The sequence below is a fragment of the Rutidosis leptorrhynchoides genome, chromosome 8 (genome assembly GCF_046630445.1).
Source record: "Rutidosis leptorrhynchoides isolate AG116_Rl617_1_P2 chromosome 8, CSIRO_AGI_Rlap_v1, whole genome shotgun sequence".
Lineage (NCBI taxonomy): Eukaryota > Viridiplantae > Streptophyta > Magnoliopsida > Asterales > Asteraceae > Rutidosis > Rutidosis leptorrhynchoides.
Window position 1 is genome coordinate 24,874,206 of NC_092340.1, and position 19,649 is coordinate 24,893,854.

General features: G+C 31.9%; 1 protein-coding gene and 1 long non-coding RNA gene across 3 annotated transcripts; both read left to right on the plus strand.

Moving 5' to 3' along the window:
- Positions 1 to 5,867: 5,867 nt before the first annotated feature.
- Positions 5,868 to 10,016, plus strand: LOC139863237 (receptor-like protein Cf-9 homolog). Its single transcript, XM_071851880.1, has 3 exons — positions 5,868 to 6,681; positions 6,850 to 8,704; positions 9,861 to 10,016. Exons 1-2 carry the CDS (start codon positions 5,868 to 5,870, stop codon positions 8,682 to 8,684), a joined length of 2,649 nt encoding a protein of 882 aa, XP_071707981.1. The 3' UTR covers positions 8,685 to 8,704; positions 9,861 to 10,016.
- Positions 10,017 to 17,328: 7,312 nt separating this feature from the next.
- Positions 17,329 to 19,243, plus strand: LOC139862984 (uncharacterized). Of its 2 annotated transcripts, none has more exons than XR_011764345.1 (4): positions 17,329 to 17,448; positions 17,549 to 18,359; positions 18,446 to 18,524; positions 18,637 to 19,243. It is a non-coding gene; the product is annotated as an uncharacterized lncRNA (long non-coding RNA). The 2 variants fall into 2 exon arrangements; XR_011764346.1 differs by having other exon boundaries at positions 17,354 to 17,399.
- The last annotated feature ends 406 nt before the right edge of the window (positions 19,244 to 19,649 follow it).

Below are 19,649 nucleotides of genomic sequence, written 5' to 3' on the forward strand. Positions count from 1 at the left end.
TATATAATTAATATTAATAATTAATAAATATAAATATATTAATAATAATAATATTACTTTTAATTTTATTAATAATAATAATAATAATAATAATAATAATAATAATAATAATAATAATAATAATAATAATAATAATATAAATAACAAGGATAATGATATTTATTAATAATAATGTTAATAATGATAATGATATAAATAATAATAATAACATTAATGATAATAAGAATAAGTTGTATCTTAATAAAAATAACAATAATTCTAATAATTCTAATAACCTCAGTAATAATAATAATGATATTAATAATATTAATATTGATAGTAATAATGATATTAATATAACAAGTTATGCGTATCAAATTTCTATTTCTTTTTCATATTATTACATATACTTATATTCATATATATATATATATATATATATATATATATATATATATATATATATATATATATATATATATATATATATATATATATATATATATACACACACACACATATACATATACATATTTATTTACAACAATTGTTCGTGAAATGAATATATTAAAACAATTCAAAAGTTTTGAGACTCAACATTACAGACTTTGCTTAAAATATTAAATCGTATCGAGAGTTTGAGTTAAAATTAGTCGAAATTTTCCGGGTCGTCACAATGGTTGTCATGATCGTATGCTTCAAATACTCGAAGAGAACCTGTGGTAACTCCTATTTGACTGTAATTTATCGTATGCTATATCTTATTTTACTATGTTATGTGTTGTTTTCATCCATCTTTTGAAGTATCCAAAGTTTACTTTTATTGAGCACAAGTACAGTCTACTTCAACATTGACATTTCTTGTTCAATTAACATATCTGCTACTGATTATTTATAGTAGCAATGGCATAAAAATATTGTTATATGTTTAAGTAGCAATGGCGTATAATTGTTGATTCATTCGGTAACCATGCTATTGCTGAATTCACATATCTTGTTCAATAAAAGTTTCTACTCTTGAATATTGATAGTTTCAATGGAATAAATATATGTTATATGTGTAAGTAGCATTCACATTAAACTATTGTTATATGTGTAGACTATAACCTGACATTGTAGTTTGAGAAATTAAGTTTATATAAGAATTCAACTGCATATTGGGGTGTATAGATGATTATATAATGTACTGTGTTGACTATTGACAGAGCTTGTGTTGCCGTTGGTGATCAGCTCTTTGTTATTGGTGGTCAAGAGGGTGACTTTATGCCCAAACCAGGGGCACTTATCTTCAAGTGTTCGCACAAGCACGGAGTACGTTCATTTATATTCTCTCTTTATGATGAAAAATCTTGTTTAAGACTTGCCATTTGAAAGAGATGTGTTTGACTTTTGACTAATTTTCTGGATCAATATTGTTACTGATTTGCCACAAATTCCAAATTATGAGTTTTATTATTTAGTATCAGTTTCTTAATTTATAAAGTTCTGAAGTTTAAAGTTGTTTAATTGACTTTTAAAAGTTGGACCATTTGCTAGGCATGATTTTATATAGCAACTGAGCACAAATTGAAGTGTTGTTTAAATCATCAGGTTGTTTAATGGGATGTTTACATGCTGGATGACAAGATGAAGTGTCATACATTGCCTCCAATGCCAAAACCCGTTTCACATATGGAAAGAGGCTGTAAGTTTGAACAATTATGTTAGAAAAGAATCTGAAATGGATAAAATTGAGTTAGAAGGTAAGAGTATCATAATTACTTCGAACAATTCACATTTGAAATGGATAAAAATGAGAGCGTATGACAGATTGGACGATCGTTTGTTAGAAAAGTATTTGAATGTTGGTTTAAATATTTATGCAGATCAAACAAGACTTGTGAAACTGCATAGAGTAGAAGGTGGTGTGATGCTTTCAACAAGTGATCCATTATCCTTCAAGAATTGAATAACTTTGCTGTAACTAAATAGAAAAAATAGTTATATATGGTGAATGGCAACTTTAACTTGTAACTTTTAGTTATGCTCTGTATTTCATTTTATGCTAGCTCGTATAAGTTTGCTGTGTTTCAGAATTTTAAGATATACTCATATTGTATCTGTTGTTCAAATATTGAGTGCGCGCGCGCACGCGCACACACACACACACACACACACACATATATATATATATATATATATATATATATATATATATATATATATATATATATATATATATATATATATATATATATATATATATATATATATATATATATAGTGGTAGGATCAAGAGGGAAGTAACCATTCGGGGGGAAGCGGGGGGAAGCAAAAACTTTTTTTTTTTTCGTTTTTTGAAAAAACTTTGTTCACGAACATTATAGATGAGATGAAAATATGAACATTTAGTAAAGACACTTTGTGATAAATGTTTATATTTTGGCGGGAAAATGCTCGAAGAAGTAATATATAACAATTATCGTATTTTTCGAGCTTATTTTGAAGTTTTAGCTATTGGTGTTTAGATATTAGGGTTTAGATATTAGGGTTTATAGGGTTTAGATATTAGGTTTTAGAAATTTAGGGTTTAGGGTTTAGATTTAGGATTTAGATTGAGTTTTTAACACGAACGGTTTAGAGTTTAGGGTTTAGGGTTTGGTGTTTTGGGTTTATGGAATAAACCCAAAACACCAAACCCTAAACCCTAAAACCTAAACCTTAAACTCTAAATCGGGCTAAATTTTACTTCACAAAACATGAAGAAAAAAAACGTTCATATTCTTCACGAACAATATTTATTTTTGTCGATCGTTTTTCCGCCTAAATAATAACATTCATCACGAAGTGTCTCTTCTAAATGTTCATATTTTCGTGTGATCTTGATGCCGGAAAAAAAAATTCAAAAAAAACGAAGAAAAAAAAAATTTGCTTCCCTCCGATTGGTTACTTCCTCATTGATCCTGCCCCTATATATATATATATATATATATATATATATATATATATATATATATATATATATATATATATATATATATATATATATATATATATTGTCCTGACACTTGGAAGTGTGAAGAATAAATTTAAAACCTCACTTTCAAAAGCGTGAAGAGTTACCTTCAAAAGCTCACTTTTAAAAGTGTGAAGAATCACCTTCAAAAGCTCACGCTTACACTTGTTCTTAATTTTGTAACGCCTGTTTTTCACACGCTTGTACCAAATGTGAACCTTATAAATTCACACGCTTTTGAACATGTATATTTGCCTAAATAAGCGTGTCTATTTAACGTTTTTGTTGTAATGATAAGCAAAAAACTTTTTAATTTATACATATGTATAGATAGATAGATAGATAGATAGATAGATAGATATAAGTCTTAAACAACACCCACAACCGTCACATATTGCCTTTGGTTTTCCGTCAGGCCGGCTAAAGGTAATTTATCACAATGTATCTATACATGAGATGATGAGAACGTTGTCTACTTGTTCTAGATGAGCTAGTACTTCTTCATTCAATTCGATCTATCATGCATAGGGCTGTACAGCATTATTTGACATGATCACTCAAAAGAATTTGAGAAAATAAGTAACAGAGACCTATTGACAAAACAATAATACAGAAGTATAGTATTTTTATTTTATTTCTGATAATTACATAGCATTAATACAGTATTAATTAAAGTATTGTTGACTTTGACGTATGGTATCTAAAGTTGACTATTGACTTTGTCAAACTAGTTTGATTTTGAATTGTCACAAGTTAAAAACTCCTATGCAATCACTACTATTCTGCTATTCAACTAAATCATTTTTTATTTCATAATGGTATGGTATTGGTGATATACAAAGAATAATACTCCTTGTAAAATTAAATTAATGAAACAAGTTCGTGTGTAGCCTTCTGTGATTATAATCCTACTATCAATCATCTTTTATCCTTAATTCATTATAAAATTTTATTCCGGCTATACACAAGCATTTAAATTTGACTCATGTGGGTGTGAATTTTTTTTGTCTTCAATCTTCTTCATATCGTGACTGATATTTATAAATACTACGTGAAAGTTTAATTGTCAACCGTCAATCAACCAGAACGGAGTTATAACGTTAATAATTTATTGGAAACATCAGTTTTAATAATGAAATCGTGATCATGAAACAATTGATGTAAGAACCATAACTTTAAATAATATTGTGGAAAAATCTCACCTTATTAGAAATTGAAAGCGATAGCCGATTTTGATTAGAATATATATACAAGCAGATAACCTTTTAATTGTCGTATACTCGTATGTATTCAACGGAGAATGCTTGCTTCATACGCAATTTTTGGCGATTCGTACGTATTTGACAGGTATCGTGGACTCGTCGTATTCAACCATTCGACCTACTGTAGTGATGACCTAATAAACCTGTTTGACCTATTGTCTAAATTAATAAATAAATAAAAGAAAAAATTACGCCGTTGGTACCTGTGGTTTGTTTACATTATCATGACAACACCTAAACTTCTTTTTTTTGCATAGTTGATACCTAGGTTTTGTTTAACTTGCGTGATTGGTAGTACTTGGTACCCCTAGGTAACTATAGTAAAATTTTAATGGTTAACCCTCACATGTGCTAAACATGTGAGGGTATTTTCGTCATTTTATAACAATCTTCCCAATATACACAAACCTAGGTACCATCCACTAAAATTTATCCAAGTTATAATGCTTCCAACTGTACTTCAATACTTGTTTAGCTATCCAGCTTTCCACTTAATCATCATAATAACATCGAATGTGACCACATGATTGGAATGATTAATAGAAGGTGAAAACAGAGTTTTTTTTTTTTCTTTTTTTCTTTTCTTCTTTTTTTCTTTTTATATTTGAAAAAGAAAAAGATGTTCTTATACAAAGGAAAAGAGACTCTTCATTGTCAAAAAGTTTCTCATCAACATCTCTTAATATTTGGTATGCCTTTTATTTCAGTTTCTCACATACAAGATTAGTAAAGTAGTAGTTTTTTAACAACACCTTCTAACTATAAGAATAGGTGGACGATGAGTAGATCTGCTCTGACGATTGAAAAAAAGCAGTAAAGCACCACAGTTTAATCAACAATTTCCGGCAATTGAAGAACTTCGACGACCTTTTTGAAATCGCCACCATCACCATCAGATTTGTTAGGTAGTCCGGTATCAGATCTAGTAGCAAATCGAAACAAACCTTCAATCTAATCAGGATGACGTCGGGCGGTGATGGTAGAGGTGTTGAAGGCCGTCAACGGTGATAGCGGAGGTGTTGAAGGCCGTGTGTGGATCTGTTCGCATGTTGAAGGACGTCACCGTCGGAGTGATTATAAAAGTGGGTTTGTTAATTAAAAAGGTAAACTTTGAACACCCCCAGTTTTGTAATCGTGTTTGTTTGAAGGCCGTCAACGGTGATGGTGGAGGTGTTGTAATCGGCGGTGGCGGTGGCGGTGATGATTCCGGCGAGAAAAAGTGTGATTGAAAGTAAGAGGAGTATGATCAGAGGTAAAATAGCCATTGTTGGGAGATCTAGTGAGAAGGTGGTGGTAGTGGTTTAATTATTTAATAAAATATAAAGGAGAAGATAAAATTAAATTATACAAAAAGGAAATAGGAAAATGACGGAAATACCCTCATATGTTTGGCACATGTGAGGGTTAACCATTAAAATTTTCCCACAGTTAGCTAGGGGTACTAACCACGCAAGTTAAACAAAACTTAGGTACCAACTACGCAAAAAAAATAATTTTAGGTGTTTTCATGATAATGTAAACAAACCGTACCAATTAGCGTACCCAAGTAAATTGGATTGGGTTGTGTTTGCCAGGTATATTTAAATCCTGCAACCACAAAAGGAGACTTGTTATCTACAAGGAACAAAAAAATGAGTAATTCAAAATTTGTATACTTTGTATTCATTTTCTTAAGTTTTGCTTGTTCCACTGTTTCATCATATGTAAATTCCAGCCTAACTACTACTCATAAATATAAATGCTCTTCTCAACAATCGCGAGCTTTGCTGTTCTTTAAAGACAACCTTTTCTCGATCAATATCTCAATTGAAGAACCTCCATATTATACCCCATGTAAAGATTGGCTAGGTTCTGCAGGATACTATCCAATAATGATGAACTGGAGCGCAAGTACAGATTGTTGTGACTGGAATGGAGTCACTTGTGACCACTCCACCGGCGACATTATCGGTCTGGATCTAAGTTGTGGTATGCTAAAAGGTAGCATCTATCCTAATACTTCCCTCTTCAATCTTCCTCACCTCCAAAAACTCAACCTCGCTTTTAACAATTTCTATAAGTCCCAAGTTCCACGTGATATTGGGAGGTTTTCAAAAAGTCTCACACATCTCAACATCTCTCAAAGTAGATTTGATGGCGAGGTCCCAGCAGAAATCACACTTCTTCATAAGTTGGTGTCTCTTGATCTCTCTGCGAGGTACTTTTTCAATTCTTTAAGCATGGAACCACGTGTTTTCATCGACATGCTTCTAAATTCTACTTCTTTAGAAAATCTTATGCTTTCTCGCATTAATATCTCCTTAACTTTACCTAATTATCTCAATATATCGTCTTCTTTGAAATTACTTAATCTTAAAGGGACTCGACTGCAAGGAAAATTGCCTTATTACATTTTTAATCTTCGATCCATGGAAGTACTCGACTTGTCATCAAACGATTTAGTGGGTGAAATCCCTCGGGAGATATCACTTCTTCCTAAATTGGTTTCACTTGATCTCTCCGATAATGATAATTTGATGATTCAACCTCATATCTTTAACAACCTCCTTAATAACTCTACTCTTTTGAGAGACCTTAGGCTTCGGGATGTTGATATGTCTTGGGTTTTACCAGCTGATCTTATCAATATCTCATCTTCTATGAAAACATTGGATCTCAATAACTGTAGTTTGATTGGGTCCTTTATAAATTCTCAACTTAACCCAACACATCTTACTTATCTTGACTTATCGAATAACAAGCTTAATGGGACATTGCCAACTTGCTTGTTTACTCTTCGTTATTTAAAAACTCTCTATTTGTATAATAACATGTTAAGTGGTTATGTACCTTTTGAGTCGTTTGCTCTTCCCTCGCTAAAAACATTAGACATATCTTCTAATAATTTTAGTAGTAGCCGAGAGTTAGATAAGTTGTTAGCAAGTCTCGCAAATCTTGAATATCTCGATCTCTCATACAGTGGTTTAACTATTATGGCTGGTAATGCTACTCGTTACGTCAACCCAAAATTGAAGCACTTACATTTGGTCTCTTGCAAGATAAATGTATTTCCAACGTCCTTACGATCCATGATCAATCTTGAGAGTTTAGATCTATCTGACAATGAAATCAATGGAGACATTCCTATTTGGGCAGGGGAGATTGGAGCTGACAATCAGTTGTTGAGGTTGAATCTTTCTCATAATTCCATAACAGGCTTGCCACAATTTTTGTGGCATGGATTATATGAACTAGATCTGCAGTCCAATAAGATTCATGGACCACTCCCTCCATCAATTTGCAACATGAGTTCTTTAGATTTACTGGATTTGTCCATGAATGACTTCAGTGGAGTGATTCCACAATGCTTTGGAAATTTTAGCTCCTATCTTACCGTGATGAATATAGCGAATAATAACATTCATGGTACAATTCCAAACACGTTTAGGTTTAGAGACTGTGGATTAAGAGGGCTTATTTTGAAGGGAAATCAGTTACAAGGAGAGTTGCCAACTTCTTTGTCCTACTGTTATTACCTAAAACTTCTTGATTTGGAAAACAACCACTTAAATGGCACATTCCCTAATTGGTTAGAGGATCTTTCGTATCTTCAAGTTCTTAATCTTAAGTCAAACAATTTTCATGGACGAATAGCAACCACTCTTGCTGTTGAATTCCCATTCGAAAACCTGCAAGTTCTTGACTTATCTCATAATAGGTTTGTAGGACAAATTCCAGCAATTTTTTTTGAAAATTTAAATGCCATGAAAAATATGACAAAAATGGGCACAAAATTGGAGTATTTGGAAATAAATGGCAAGTATTACTCAATCAGTGTTCCCATGAAAGGGATGGAGCGACATTTACCACAAATATATGTTGAATATACAATTATTTGTCTATCGTATAATAAGTTTGAAGGGAAGATTCCGAACATCATTGGATCTCTAAACTCATTGATAGTGCTCGACCTATCCCACAACAACCTCACAGGTCCCATACCAGAAGATCTTGGAAAACTATCACAAATTGAATCATTAGACTTATCATGGAACCAACTTAAAGGAGAGATCCCTCGGAGTCTTGTGGGCTTGACATTTCTCGCGTTCTTAAATATCTCGCATAACAATCTTGTGGGTCGCATTCCGACGGGAAAACAGTTCAACACATTAGAATGGAACTCGTTTGGAGGAAATCCGAATCTATGTGGGCTTCCATTGCCCAAAAAGTGCAATGATAATCCACAAGAACCTCACCTTGAGGGTGATGAAGATGATGAAGAGAATGGGTTCACGTGGAAAGTGGTTATGTTGGGATATGGTTGTGGAACTGTATTTGGATTGGTGATGGGTTATCTCATGTTGTCAACCAGAAGACCAAAGTGGTTCAGTGCAATCGCTGATGAAGGAGAGCGTATGATCCTGACATGGAGAAAAAAGAGAAGATATATCACATACATAGGAAGATGAAAACTATTATATTTCAACCGGTACGTTTTCAAATATTTTTACATTTTACAAATATTTGCAAGTAGCGTGTGAACAAATTTTGTTGTTTATACCACTAATTTGACAGGACCGTTTCAAAGTATTTGGAAGCCCAGGCTAGAATATTAAAAAGAGGCTCTATAATAAGGCTGAGATAGTTTTATGCGTTCACAGTTGATCAATATGGTAGTTAGGCGCTGTTGGTATGAGTCATTTGTGGTCTTTTGTGATGTTGCTTTATTTGTTGTCGGTGCCTACTTGGAGCCTTTCATAAAATAAAATGACAAAATGGAAAGTTTCTGTAAGTTTATTACACATTCATAAGTGTTTGTGCAATTAGACAATCAGTTCAATTTGTGTATACCTGCCAGCCAGCGTCAAATACACAAGTTCATGCTAAAATGGTATAAAATTGCATTGGCCAACCCAAGATTGCCTTCGCTGTCTTAAAAGTCATTCGGTTTAACTTTGTGCGACATTGTTGACGACCCATTTTCTCACCAGCCTTAAACTATTCACAAGCTCAATATCTGGTGCTTATTGTTGATGATTACTGTGCTTCTTAACATATCACAAACCAAAAATTAAAAGTCCACCCGCTTGAAGTATCCCACGGCAGCATTAACCCGTGAGTAAGGTTGTACACCCAAAATGAATAAATTCAAGCACCTATAATGATTTCATGAAATGAATTAGTCAGGATTTTCTTGACAGTCTGTTTTAAGAAAATAATCCGCTGCTTTCATATCATGATTAGTTATTATTTTCTGATATTTTTAACTTGCATCGCATCATCCTCGCTATATCCATCAAAATAGTTCTTGCAAAATGTTTGCGCTCCATTGCTAAAGCTTGGAACCTCACATACTTCAGGAATTTGTGAGAGTTTTAGCAGCCACTTGATCTGAAATAACACAAACACGTATTATAAGACTCAGCTATACATCAAGAGATACTATAAATCATAGATAAAACTACATTATAATAATGTAACCTTTTTATTTTATTTTGGTGAGCTGTGTTTCAAGAATTTGATAGCGTGGAAAATGGCAACATCAACATAATAAATTAATGAATGGTGAAATAAGTATTGTACTTCGACTGGGGTTCGATAGTAGATCAGATCGTATTCACTAAATAAGACCTCATTTAAAGCAGCGTGGTGCCGAAATCACCACCATCACGCCACCATGGCGCCGCAGCGCGGCGTGATGGGCTACAAAATTCGCCGGCGCGATGGCTGCTTCACGGAAGAAGGTTGGTGGCGTGAGGGAGTGTTGCCCAATCAGAAGCTTCCATGTAATATTTTCTATTTCGATTGCAATTTTTGGGTATATTTTGATTTTAATAATTTGGGTGCATCTTGATTTTAATTGCTGAAGAAAATGAGATGAAGAAGACAATGAATTCGTTCCAGATCTGTTTGTTCGATGAAGGGGATAAAAGAAATCAATTTACACTTGTAATCCCTATACTTTGTATGAATTTACAACTTAAACCCTAAACTTGAAACAAATGAAAATCACAACATAAATATAAATATAAATATAAGGAATAATAACTAACAAAAAAATATTTAAAACTAATTAATTTTATTAATATATTAAAAATAATACGTAATAAATAACTCAAATAAAATATGAAAAAGAAAATAAAAATGGTGGAACCTACTCTCTATCACACAACCATTACGCCATACCACTACAAACTTCATCATGCTATCACCAGAGGCGAAACTAGGATTTTTTTCGCCGGGGGCAAAAAAAGAATTTTTAACCGTAGCAATTTTTTTTGACAAAATTTGAAGATTTTTGGGCAAAAGTTGGAGATTTTGGGGCAAAATTTGAAGATTTTTGGGACAAAAGTTGGAGAATTTGGGGCAAAATTTGAAGGTTTTGGGGCAAAATATGTAGGTTTGGGGGCAAAAAAAGAAATCCACCGGGCAAAGTCGAAAAACCCAAAATTTTTACACTGAAAAAAAAAATCCACCGGGGGCGCCCGCCCCCCTGCCCCATACCATCTTCGCCCCTGGCTATCACGCCATCACCTTTGCCAAAATCAAGACTATACCCCTTAAAAACATTATCACATCATATCACCCCGTCACCACTAAATAAGGTCAAGGACTTATGGCTGTTAAACTTGAGGGCTCCATACCATCAGAAATTTAGAGCATTTCACTTTTACCTGAAATCGTATATAATATTTTATGTAATCTAACACGAGCTACTCTAATATACTCCTATCTTTATAGGTTAAAGTATATGTCATCCAGAATTAACAAAAACTGTATGATGAAAGATATACAAATATATATATTTGGCTGCTTGGCTTTTTTTTTTTTTTTTTGGAAAAGCTGGTTGTTTGGCTTTTGTTAATATATTCTTTCACATTAGGAAAAAAAAAGAAAAAAAAAATGATATAAATGTTGGCACTTATAAAATGTGTCAAAACTGAGCAGCAGTAACAAAGTTTCTACGCTTATCTAATCTATCTAAACATTTATAAATCATGAAAGTTATTCCGAGCTGTCAACCCTTAATGACCCCTTAAACCATAATGCTAACGTGTCAGCCTCTAATTACTTTCTAATCAACCCTAATCAGTCCTTAACTAGTGAAATGACCCGTGGAATCACGAGTTTGTTTAAACGTGTGATGACCCGGAAATTTCTGACCAAATTTAAACTTAATCTTTGTATGATTAACATTTCCGACACGATAAGCAAAGTCTGTAAAACTGAATCTCAAAATTTTTGAACTACTTTTATATATTTAAATACCCTTCGGTTGTTTTCGACGATTCGCGAACAATTATATGTAAATAGATACATATATACTATAACTTGAAAAGGTAACAATGTATTAATTGTTTGATACCGTACATTAAACTTATTGGTTTAAATATCTATTTGAATATATATGATAAGTTGAAATATTTATTATTAAAATTTATTTATAAATAACTTCCAATGTGTATTTAAAAACTAATTTATGTATATTAAAAAGATATATACATATATATAATTTCAAGTTATTTAGTAAACGATAGTAACATTCGTTTATTGATTCGATTGATATTCAGATAAGTTAAATAAAGCGTTTAAGATGAACCAGTAAAACACTAATTTACTACAGTATTTTCAAATTGCTACAGTACCCAAAATGCTACAGTGTTTTCGAAAATCACTATTTGCTACAGTGAAATTGACTTTGCTACAGTGAATTGCTACAGTAAACCCTATTTTAAAATGTATTTTAACAAATAGCGAGACGATGATTTATAGAAGTAAATGACCAAAACAATCAAATGTATAAGTTATATTTTGAGTGATATAATTTAGGGATAATTTAAGGCTATATTTTGACTAAGGTACGTGTCCCAAAATGTAATGTACAAGTTTTCTCAGCGTACGAAGGGACATTCGAAAAACCGGAACTGGGACATAAGTCGAGTGACAATGTACGACTTATCGGAACGAAAATTACAAGTCAACTATGCATGTGAATTTAATATAATATATAATTAATTATTTAAATTAAATATATTATATATATTATATAATATTATGTCGACAAGCAAGAAAACAAGCAACTTTGAGCTGTCACCAGGGGCCATGCGATCGCATGGGTTCCCCTCACACATGCCATGCGATCGCATGGCAAGGATTTCCAGGAGACATTATAAAGCTCGATCATTTGGCCAGTTTATATCCTCAATCTATTTCACTCTCTTTTTACTCCGTATTATTATTTATATTTTTATTATTATAATTAATATTATTATTATTATTAAGATTAATATTTATTATTAATCTTATTATTATTATTATTATTATTATTATTATTTAAAGTATTATTAAGATTAATATTATTATTAATCTTATTATTATTAGTAGTATTATACATAAAATACTACGACGAGGTCATGAGCGTGTCACTTTCAAAATGGTTTTCGAACGGGATAGAACTAAGGAAAGTATGAGTTATAACTATGAAGGTTATGGGTAATATTCATGGGTACTATTCGCAAGACAAACCTAGTGTTTATCATCTCCGTTGCGTCTACGTACCTTCCTACAATATTAAATCACAATATTGATACGTTGAGATCTACGGTTATTTGGTAATCCGTGTTTCGATCACATTTTGGTGAACGACTTTATATGCTGCTAAGGTGAGTTTCATTGATCCCTTTTTAATTGCTTTTGCAATATATATTTTTGGGCTGAGAATACATGCACTTTATTTTAAACGCAATAGATACAAGTACATACTAAATTCTACACTGAGTTTGAACCGAAAATTCCTTAGCTTTGGTAACTGTTAACTGCCAGTTATAAGAACTGGTGGGCGCGAGTAGTAGTATATGGATCCATAGGGCTTGATATCCCCGTCCGAGCTAGAGCACTAGCCTTTTAACGGACGTATGCTATTTGAGAAGCGTACACGTTGGTTTGCGTGTATTATTAAGATGATTATACAAAGGGTATAAATTATATATACGTTAAGTTTAGTTACCAGGGTGCTCAATTTCGTAGAATATTCTGGATGAAACAACTGAAATCTTGTGATCCACCTTTATATACAGATTATACGAAACATTAAAACTATGAACTCACCAACTTTTGTGTTGACACTTGTTAGCATGTTTATTCTCAGGTTTTCTAGAAGTCTTCCGCTGTTTGCTTAGATGTTAGACAAGCTATGTGCATGGAGTCTTACATGACATATATTTTCAAGGAAACGTTGCATTCACCAAATCATCACCATGTATCTTATTTTGACTGCATTGTCAACGGAAGTACTGTTGTAAACTATTATTTGTGGTGATTGTCTATATGTAGAAATCATCAGATGTCGAAAACTTTTGATTTAAATATTCATTTATGGTGTGCCTTTTCAAAAGAATGCAATGATTACAAAATGTATCATATAGAGGTCAAATACCTCGCAATGAAATCGATGAATGACGTGTTCGTCCATATGAATTTGGAGCGATCGTCACAAAACGAAACAGTTTAATGATATGTTTTAGGTATTAAGTGAAGATAAATGCTAAAGTTATTTAGTTTAATGACCCGTGGAACTATAGAGTACGACTAAGAAACTCGTCAGCTGAACATTTCATCAAACACCTAAAATGATATTAAATAATCCACATCTAATTATAGGAGATAATATTGATTGTCATTTTATTTTAAAAATGTAAATTAAAATATAAATTTAGAATTTGTTTCTTTCTGCCTAACTTTTATACCTTCTCGTACTCAATTCAAAAAAATTAATTAAAATGATTCAAAATTATTTAATTTTAATAATTAAAATAATTATTAATAAAATTTAATAATAATAATTAATTAATAAGATTTAATAATAATAATTAATTAATAAGATTTAATTTTAATTCAAAATTATTTAAATTAATGACATCATCCACCATGCTTAGATTTTTTTCTTTTTATTTTTGATTTTTTTCTTAACAAATGAATTAGCCTAATAATGACATTATCATTTTAGGATTTTAATAGAAACTATAGATAGATAGATAGATAGATAGATAGATAGATAGATAGATAGATACATTCCACGCTGGCATTTGATACGGGACTGAAGAAATCGCATGAAAAAACCCCCAAAATACTTCAATCTGTATCAAACCCTAATGCATATATCGATTCAGTTATCAGCAGATGGTTATCATCTATCTGCGATCACCGCCAACACATGCCGATTCAGCGCCATTAAAAGGTTTGCTCATGTCTCCGCTGAATTAATTCTGAATCGGACTAAAATTCGGATTGTCTCGCATTGGAACGATGTTCGGTTGCAAAACTCAGTGGAATCAAAGTTTCTTATGCTCTGCCTGAAACTATTTAAAGAAGCAGAACCGACAAATTCAATTCTGGTTGCAAAACTATGTACGATTTTTAATTGTGGGTTTTGATTTCGTTAAATTTTGGTTTTCATTTTTTAATCTGCTGGCAACGCTTTGCTGTTACCATTGACAATAGCATTTTTAGTGCTGATATGATACTTTGGGTTTAATCATTATAAATATGATGTATTGTATTATAAGGTACTTATTAAGTTGTTTATTGATGCAGATTAATTATTTTAGGCTGCACTTATGATCTCTTGGATTCAGATTAACAATGCTAGCGACCAGATTCATATGTAGTGAGTATTGATGAAAAATCATAAAAGCTAATGGTCATCAGATGTGATGGTAAAAAAAAGTTAGTTTCATTGTTCAATTTCATTGTTATTGCTCCTCGAGCTATTAAATTTGATGCATTTGAATGCACTTTTCATATATTAGTTAAGGGAAATAGATACAAAGTATTTTGCTGTTTGAAATTGTTAGTGTTTTGTCTATTAGCAATTATATATACGTTTTGTCAATACAAGTGTGTCTCAAGTATCTATTGATAGATTGATGATTTTATAACTTCTCAAGCTATTTTTTGTTGTTGTTTATCACTGTATTTTAGTCATCTGGTTATAATGTTTAGTTCATCATTAGCGTATTAGTCGACAATCATATCCTTCATCTTACCGTCTTACATGGTAATTCCTATATATGTTTTGTCATAAACTTATAATCATTATTAACTTTCATTTGTTTTTTATATATTGTACTAAATGCTCAGATTCAGCATTCATGTAATTTTACATGGTAATTCACTAATTCATATATGTGTTTTATCTCTACTGAATTGGACTTTTCTTAGCTTGTCGAGTATTGAAGAAGCTTGAGATGGATAACGAGTATAAAGGTCATGTTGAGGTACTTATTATCCATTACTGTTGTTTTTAGTTTGATCTTTATATATAGTTTAGTGTGTGATTACCTTTATAATTGATTTCATCCAATCTGTGAGTTTCATAAAATATATAGATATTTATGACAACGATGTATAAAAATGCCAGACTATTCTTTGATTTATTAAATTTTCCAGGTAATGACTTCAATTTATCATCATTCACCTCTAAATTTATCACCAAGTTGATTAAAATCGATTTATAATGTACGTTATCCCTTACAGTTATTTTAATCAATTGTACATGTTAAACAACTATGATTATTCCTATGTTAGTTTTTACTCGTATAGTTTCAGGCGAAACCAACCAGACCATGTTCAATTATTGGAGTTATTGTTGCATATGGTGTTGCCAAACTCTTAAACAAAGTTAGAGAATTAGTATGAGGTATTTATCTTATCTTCTACTGTTTAAATCCCAAGGTATGAGATTTTTCAAAAATATATTGATTTTTGACAATACACTGGATCAATCTCTTTGAAAGTAGCAATTTGTATCCACTTACTTGTGAATGGATCATTTAGAGTCACGTTTTATCTCTGAAGGGCAATTTGTACAAAGAGAATGCTTGGATAGAAATGCCACTTGAGATTGCTGACTCTTTATTTTGATCACGTATTTTATCTGTTGGGCATGTAATTACATACAATTTAACCTAATTGTCTATTTGGTGGCACAAAAATGCCACCAGTAATTTATATATTTGGATGATTTTTCTTTCTTTGGCATGCTTTATTTACAAGATTTTGTTTCATGCCATTTTTTAGTCCTCGGAAATCAGTATTTTTCTAAGAATGGGTAAAGTTCCTCTTATATGGTACTTTTTGTGAACTATGTGTATATTTTTTTTTTTTTTTTTTTTTTGAACTTGTATGATGTTAAACTTGTGTTCTGTGTTTTGTGTTTACATATCTATTGTATGTTTCTATAAAAGTAAACTATGACTTCACAATCAATGAAATATGTCTTTTGCTTTCATAGATACCCTACAATGCAGTGATTCATTCATAATAGAAGTATATTTCTTAGATATGTTGAACAATGTGAAACATATAAACAGTTCGAAACTAGGGTCTGTTATAGAGGTGGCAAGGTGAGTGGGTCGGGCTGATTAGGTAATGGATTATAGCGGGTGTGGGTTCTTAAGGGGGTACATTTTTGAAAAAATTACAAATTAGTATCTGAAACTTTGTATAAATTGATTTAGGAACTTATACGCATATTAAATAATAAGTCTTCAGGTGAGTTTGAACCTGTGTGTTTGAGTGGTTGAACCAATTTGACCCAAATTATGCAGACACAACCCGATTGACCCATCTGTAACCAAACGGGTCAAAATTTCCAACTTAAATACGAATTTTAAAAACTGAATGAGTATAAGATATTATTTAGCATTCAGTCTCATTAGGTCTATTGTTGCAGGTCTGAAGACAAGCGACACTTGCTGCACAAAATGAGTTTGCAATACATTTCGCAAGTTTGATACAGTAAGAAGCACATGCTTTCAAGTTTCAACATGTTACATAAACTCACTTTCAGTATTTCTTTAATGTTGGAATTGAATATGCAAATATGCTGAAATCAACCTATTTGAAACTAGGTCAAAGTATATTTGCAATCCATAAAACCTCCTAAATCATATTTTTTAAATAGTAGGTTACTGATTTACTCATGTACTATTTCTAATCACTTTACGGAGTGATTGTATACGATTTTGGACGTAAAGTGTTTTGGGGCATAAGTAACCCAAAGTGGACTCTTTGTTCTATTTAATGTAAAGTGTTAAACTTTGTGTCATAAGTAACAAGTTCAATTTTCTGTTGGCGGAACGACTTCAGCTCTGCAGTTTGTGGTTGGAGTTGTTTCTGGCATGGTTATTTTTATCACTCATGTAACGCACAGGCTCTTCTTAGGCTATTAATGTTTTAATTTTGGCTATAGTCACTTGGTTTCTGATATTTGTTTGGTTGATGTATGTTGTATTTACACTGTTACTAAATCAAAAATTTGTTGGTTTTGCAGGAAATGACTCTCAATCATGTCAAAAGTGTTGGACTCCTCGGTGACGGACTGTATTTGATTTAACGCCTGAGATGTCTAAGAAGAATATTTTTTTGGTGGTCACAAAGATGCAAATACCGGTCAAACGTTATCCGACTTGGTAAGCTATTCATATATGTGATATACGTCGTGTGAAAAGAGTTCACATAATTTTACAATTGGAATATAGCTTTTTATGTTGACTGATGTAATCTCTTACATGATCAATGTTCATGAAGTTAGTCCATTAATAGGGTCAAACATGATCAATGTTTAAGAAATTGATCCATCAATAATGACCTTTGCTATCAAAGTTAAAGTTCTTGGCTTGTGAATTCAGAACGACTATGGTTATGAGAAGGATGATAAAGATTATGGAGCTAATAATCATGGATCAGCAGGTTACTTTTTTAATAATTTTTTTTTTAATGTTTATGTTCTCATGTAAGTTTGACCCGTTGCCCTAACAATAAGTTTGACAATGGGACGGCACATCATCATTTAAGTTTGTCCCGTTGCCCTAACAATATATACCATTTTTTTAATGTTTATGTTCTCATGTAAGTTTGACCTAACAATATATAACGACGGTGAGGGCTGAAAGATCAAGGAAATAGAGGTTTACCCGAAAATTACTGCAATAACATGGTAATAACTATAAATGAGTTGAACTTTTTGTAGTGAATTTGGTCAGATTTGCACAGCTTGAAAGGTGTAAGATCTTGCTTATGTATATGTATGCTAAACTTAAGGTTGGAGATATGATGATGTGTTGCATTAAGAAGATCTTGAGGCAAGTAGTTTTTATTCTTCTTGTACTCATAAGATTATATTTTCTTTTAAAGGCCTTTGTTTTCATGAGTAGTTATAATGATTTAGATTGAAGGTGTATCTGCATAAATCTATGTGTCATGGGATGCCACTTTGAAGTCTACCCCTCTCATTTAAGGTTTTGGAGGTAACTTCATGAATGTAAACATGTATTGTGTTGACTTAACATGTCAGCCATTTTCAATCTAATTGTGTTTTATGATTCTCTTTAATTGCCTGCATAAATAAATCTATTGCAGCTTGAGGTTGAGTCGAGTTGAGCATGTCTCATGATGGAGATCTAAGGGAGAAGTATAGGCTTGCTCGGGTTATCCAAGATAAGGTGTGACGTTTTCCACCTTATATATACTCACTATAGGTGACAGACAATAATCCTAACGAAGTGGTAGTTTGTATCAATAATATAACAAAATGATGTTTGTATCTGACGTATCTCAGACATATGAACCCAGGTACACTCCACAACACGAATCATAGACATTTTTGAGCTACTATATAACTATATATACCGTGCATATACAAATAAATGCAAACAAAGTACTATATACGTGTTACAAAAAATTTGGAACAGAATATATCTAACAATTGATGTGCACTGCTTAATTCTCAATAAAATTAAGTAACTATACAGAAGCAGTTATTTGATGTAAACAAGGTCTACATCGACAGATAAAAGCTTGGATTACAGAACTTTGTTCATGGGTTTTACCTGTGTAAGAATTTTTTATCCAACACTTCCATTTCAATAATGGAAAGGCTTATTTCTTTAGTAAGGTGCAAGTACTTATTTATTCATATGGGTCAATTATTTCATCAAAACTCAATATTTTATCAAAACTCACTACTTTATTCTTGATGCAGATTTCACTTTGAAAGAAACTTATAGTGGTATACTAAAAAAAGCTCTGTTGCAAAACACCCCGTCTCGAGCTGTTGCGACGCCCGTCTCGACGGTTTGGTGACTAGCCCGTCCCGTCTCGAAGAAAACCGTCTAATATGACAGTCAACGGTCAAACTTCGGGTCAAAGTTGAAAAAAATGGGGTCAAAGTCGGTCAAAATTCAGAAAAGCCAGAAAATCGGTAAAATCGGTGAAATATATCGTATTTTAGTTTGAATTTTTTGTATTAAATTGACGATGATAATAATTATGGGTACAAATTAATTGATTGAAGTTTTTAGCTTTAAAATATGTGTACATATATGCTTTTTTATACTTATATATTTAAAAGTCAACTTTGGTCAACGTCCGCC